The sequence below is a fragment of the Mandrillus leucophaeus genome, unplaced genomic scaffold, assembly GCF_000951045.1.
Source record: "Mandrillus leucophaeus isolate KB7577 unplaced genomic scaffold, Mleu.le_1.0 Scaffold5, whole genome shotgun sequence".
In the NCBI taxonomy this organism is placed as follows: Eukaryota; Metazoa; Chordata; class Mammalia; order Primates; family Cercopithecidae; genus Mandrillus; species Mandrillus leucophaeus.
This window is the reverse complement of record NW_012105364.1, coordinates 13,382,199-13,386,623: the sequence shown is the minus strand read 5'-3', so window position 1 is coordinate 13,386,623 and position 4,425 is coordinate 13,382,199. Positions and strand designations below refer to the sequence as shown.

The window sequence follows — 4,425 nt, the reverse complement described above, 5'->3', positions numbered from 1 at the left end:
GCCAGGATGGTCTGGATCTCCTGACCTCGTGATCCGCCCGTCTCGGCCTCCCAAAGTGCTGGGATTACAGGCTTGAGCCACCGCGCCCGGCTGAGTTTATTTTTAGAATAAAAAAAGAAATTACATTTTTTGATTCTACCGAGTAAATCTATGCATGGTATATGTGGCATCACAACTGTTTCTTCCTTCTGTGGTGAAGAATGTGCTGCAACTATGGCTGCTCACTCATGCCTGCCATTGGGTTTTATTACCTTACTGTAATTCCTGATTTTCCTCAATGATTCCACTCCTCATAAACTGTCACTAACGATACTTTGTTTTTTCTTCTTACAGGATGATTATGTACTTGAAGTGAGGCACTTTCAGTGTCCTAAATGGCCAAATCCAGATAGCCCCATTAGTAAAACTTTTGAACTTATAAGTGTTATAAAAGAAGAAGCTGCCAATAGGGATGGGCCCATGATTGTTCATGATGAGTAAGTTCCGTATGTAACATTGTTTCACGCCTGCACATTCTCTGGGCATAGGTATGTTTCTGTTGTCTTCAGACAAACCTAATGCTTTGAACCCACTATGATGATTCAGCCATGGTGGATTATCTGCATCTTATCAATAAAGTTAACACAGAACATTTTTTTTTTTACTTCACTTAAAGTCCCTGTTGAAGACAGAGAATGGGGTCATGATCACAAGTATCTTCTCTGGCATTTGATGCTGAGAACACTTTGTATACTAAGTCAGTGTTTTAGCAGTGAAATTTTACAGGAGCCAACCAGAGAGTCATTTTCAGTCATTGATTTCCTGGCATAGAAGTGAAATTGATAAGATTTTTGTTTTTCAGGAACAAGAAACTTTATCCAGTAAATCTTCCTAGGATTCCATTATAAACAAATAAAAAATGCATATGCTGAACTTATGTTATAAATATATAAAATACAGTTTGTTATATATGTATTTATACATATATTATATATGTATTATATATAATGTATAATACATATACATTATATATGTATTATATATGTCTTTATATGATACTCTCAGTTTGTTTTTTATTATTGCTAACCCCTTTCATAGTATACAAATAATAAACCATAAGCAAATATTAAACTTCTGTAAAGTATGCCACTACTAATATCATGAACACTTGGCAGTATCTCAGATTAAATCATAGTTCTTTGTGCAAAAAGCGAAGAGAGACAATTCATTAAAACTTTCAGTGTTTTCACTGCAAAGTTGTCAAGGCTATAGGCTTTGAGAGTTCTAAATGTGAGTGGTGCATCTCAATGAAGTCTTTGTTCTTTTCCTTTTTTTACAAGGCATGGAGGAGTGACGGCAGGAACTTTCTGTGCTCTGACAACCCTTATGCACCAACTAGAAAAAGAAAATTCCGTGGATGTTTACCAGGTAGCCAAGATGATCAATCTGATGAGGCCAGGAGTCTTCGCTGACATTGTAAGTAACAAGGCAGTGAACCAAATTTTTCACTGATGGAGTACTACTAACTTCCTAGAGGCTGCTGAAATCTTACCATGTATCAAGAAAGATCTTATTAACTGATAACATTAGTATGTAGTTTTCAAGCTGAATTACAAGTCCACAATCCATAGAACAACAGACATTTAAAATGTATACTTCAGAAAATTTATGGATAAAACTTTTAAATCTCATGTTTGCCTTTGTGCACAATAGTTAACAATGCAAATAAGCTTAGGTGAATGTAGAAGTCATAGGCTCATCTTCAGCTCTTTGGTCTGTTTAAGGGCCTTATAAAGGGACCTTCTTCAAAGCCCCAGCCCAGACCATTTGGCAGGAGGTCAAGGTTATCTTCGTGCACATGCACTGCAGAGGAGCCCCTATTAAGTCTCATTCAGGGCCGCTGAGTTGTATCAAGCTTGTACTGGGTGAAACTGCTTTCTGGAGATGCACATTTTGCGAATGCATTTAATTATGCACTGCTTCACCTGTAGGCCTAATGGTTCTCAGCTATGATGCTGCTCACTGGTTCAGGTTCTCTGTAGCTGCCTGTCCCCAAACTGCCTGAGATGGCATCTGTAAGAGAAAAACTGTTTTATTCTTCCATGTGCCACTACTCTGAGACCACAGCAGAGCAGGCACTTAACTTTGCTTATAGCAGGGCGTAGGACCAGTCGGGCTGATAGAATATGAAATTCTTCTTATTGGTGAACAGTGTATATTGTGAAGGATTGCATTCTACATGGGTCCCTGGGCTGACAGTACAGTCATTCCTGAGATCTTTCCATAAAGAGGCAGACCCAGTGGATTTTCTAACAAGTAGAGAAAGAAGAAGAAACTCGTTTCTGAGTGAGTTACAGGTGCCCAGTGCCAAACGGTCTCCCCGACAAGTTAACAGAACCCTGTCTCATCACCTTCTGATTTCATGGATAAGAATTAAGTACTTATTGGCAAATGTATGTAGGTTAATTTTCTAGGTCAGTGAATGGTTTGCCAATTGCAACATTAATTTAATCAGAAAGAGACATCAGTATAGGTTGTGTACATCTGCTGAGTATAACAGTGCCCTTAACACATTGCCCTTTCGTGAACACTGCTGAAGTGTGTCTAAAAATATTTCTTCTTTTTAGGAATGTATGCCTTCACTGAGCATCCTGTTTATAACCTCCCATCTTCTGTTCTCTAGGAGCAATATCAGTTTCTCTACAAAGTGATCCTCAGCCTTGTGAGCACAAGGCAGGAAGAGAATCCGTCCACATCTCTGGACAGTAATGGTGCAGCATTGCCTGATGGAAATCTAGCTGAGAGCTTAGAGTCTTTAGTTTAACACAGAAAGGGGTGGGGGAACTCACATCTGAGCATTGTTTTCCTCTTCCTAAAATTAGGCAGGAAAATCAGTCTAGTTCTGTTATCTGTTGACTTCCCATCACCTGACAGTAACTTTCATGACATAGGATTCTGCTGCCAAATTTATATCATTAACAATGTGTGCCTTTTTGCAAGACTTGTAATTTACTTATTATGTTTGAACTAAAATGATTGGATTTTACAGTATTTCTAAGAATGGAATCGTGGTATTTTTTTCTGTATTGATTTTAACAGAAAATTTCAATTTATAGAGATTAGGAATTCCCAACTACAGAAAATGTTTGTTTTTAGTATCAAATTTTTAGCTGTATTTGTAGCAATCATCACGTTTGCTAGAAATATAACTTTTAATACAGTAGACTGTAAATAAAACACTCTTCCCTATGATATTCAACATTTTACAACTGCAGTATTCACCTAAAGTAGAAGTAATCTGTTACTTATTGTAAATACTGCCCTAGTGTCTCCATGGACCAAATTTATATTTATAATTGTAGATTTTATATTTTACTACTGAGTCAGTTTTCTAGTTCTGTGTAATTGTTTAGTTTAATGATGTAGTTCATGATCTGGTCTTACTCTACCAGTTTTCTGACAGTGTATTGTGTTATCTAAGTCATTAACTTTGTTTCAGCATGTAATTTTAACTTTTGTGGAAAATAGAAATACCTTTGTTTTGAAAGAAGTTTTTATGAGAATAACACCTTACCAAACATTGTTCAAATGGTTTTTATCTAAGGAATTGCAAAAATAAATATAAATATTGCCATTAATTTGTGTTTGCTTGTGGAGCATTGTGCTGAAGCGTGTGTGGCAGAAAATTGTGGACGTGGGTCCCCCTATGATGATGGCACCAAAAAATAAAAAATAAATAAAAACCTTTTTTAAAAAAAGCTAGTAAGATGGGACAGGGTTTAGAGTGGTGGGTCCCAAACTGTGCATTGAGGTACACAGGGAAGTCACAAAACTTTCCATTTGTGAGGAAAACATAGCAATATGTGCAGACACTGCACAAACTTTTACTATTGAATTATTTGAACTTAACCACTTAATGAACAGAACAATTATGTATTTCTTTTGGCTTGGGGAGTGCTATGACCTGAATGTTTATGTCTCCCGACAGTTTCTCCCCTTACCCTCAAGGTGGTAATATTAGGAAGTAGGACCTTTGGGAGGTGATTAGGTCATGAGGGCAGAGCTCTCATGAATGAGATCGGTGTCCTTATAAAAGAGGCCTGAGCAAGACCCCTCACGCCTTTCACTGTGTGAGATTATGTTGAGAAGACAGCTATCTGTAAGAAAGCAAGCCCTCACCAGATGTCGAATCTGCGGGCACCTTGATCTTGGAACTTCCCAGCCTCTACAAGTGTGAGAAATAAATCTATGTTTGTACGCCACCATGTTTATGGTATTTTGTTACAGCAGTCTGAATGGACCAAGACACAGAATTATGAAAATGTTACTGATGAATTAAGAGCATCTTGTACCAAGAAATGTTGGGAACTTCCAGTTTAGAAACTAGCTGGGAGTTAGAAGTAGGCAGATTTGCTAGTCAGAGACTCCAATACAAGCAAAGGTCTA

The 4,425-nt window shown here is 37.5% G+C and overlaps 1 protein-coding gene across 1 annotated transcript in view; it reads left to right on the top strand.

Annotated features, from left to right (window-relative positions):
• PTPRZ1 (protein tyrosine phosphatase, receptor-type, Z polypeptide 1) overlaps positions 1-3,617 on the top strand; it is a 90,155-nt gene extending 86,538 nt beyond the window's left edge. Inside the window, exons 22-24 of the mRNA XM_011995971.1 lie at positions 334-476; positions 1,320-1,455; positions 2,663-3,617. Of these exons, the coding sequence (XP_011851361.1) occupies positions 334-476; positions 1,320-1,455; positions 2,663-2,803 (420 nt within the window). The 3' untranslated portion in view covers positions 2,804-3,617. The remainder of the gene's footprint in view (positions 1-333; positions 477-1,319; positions 1,456-2,662) is intronic.
• The last annotated feature ends 808 nt before the right edge of the window (positions 3,618-4,425 follow it).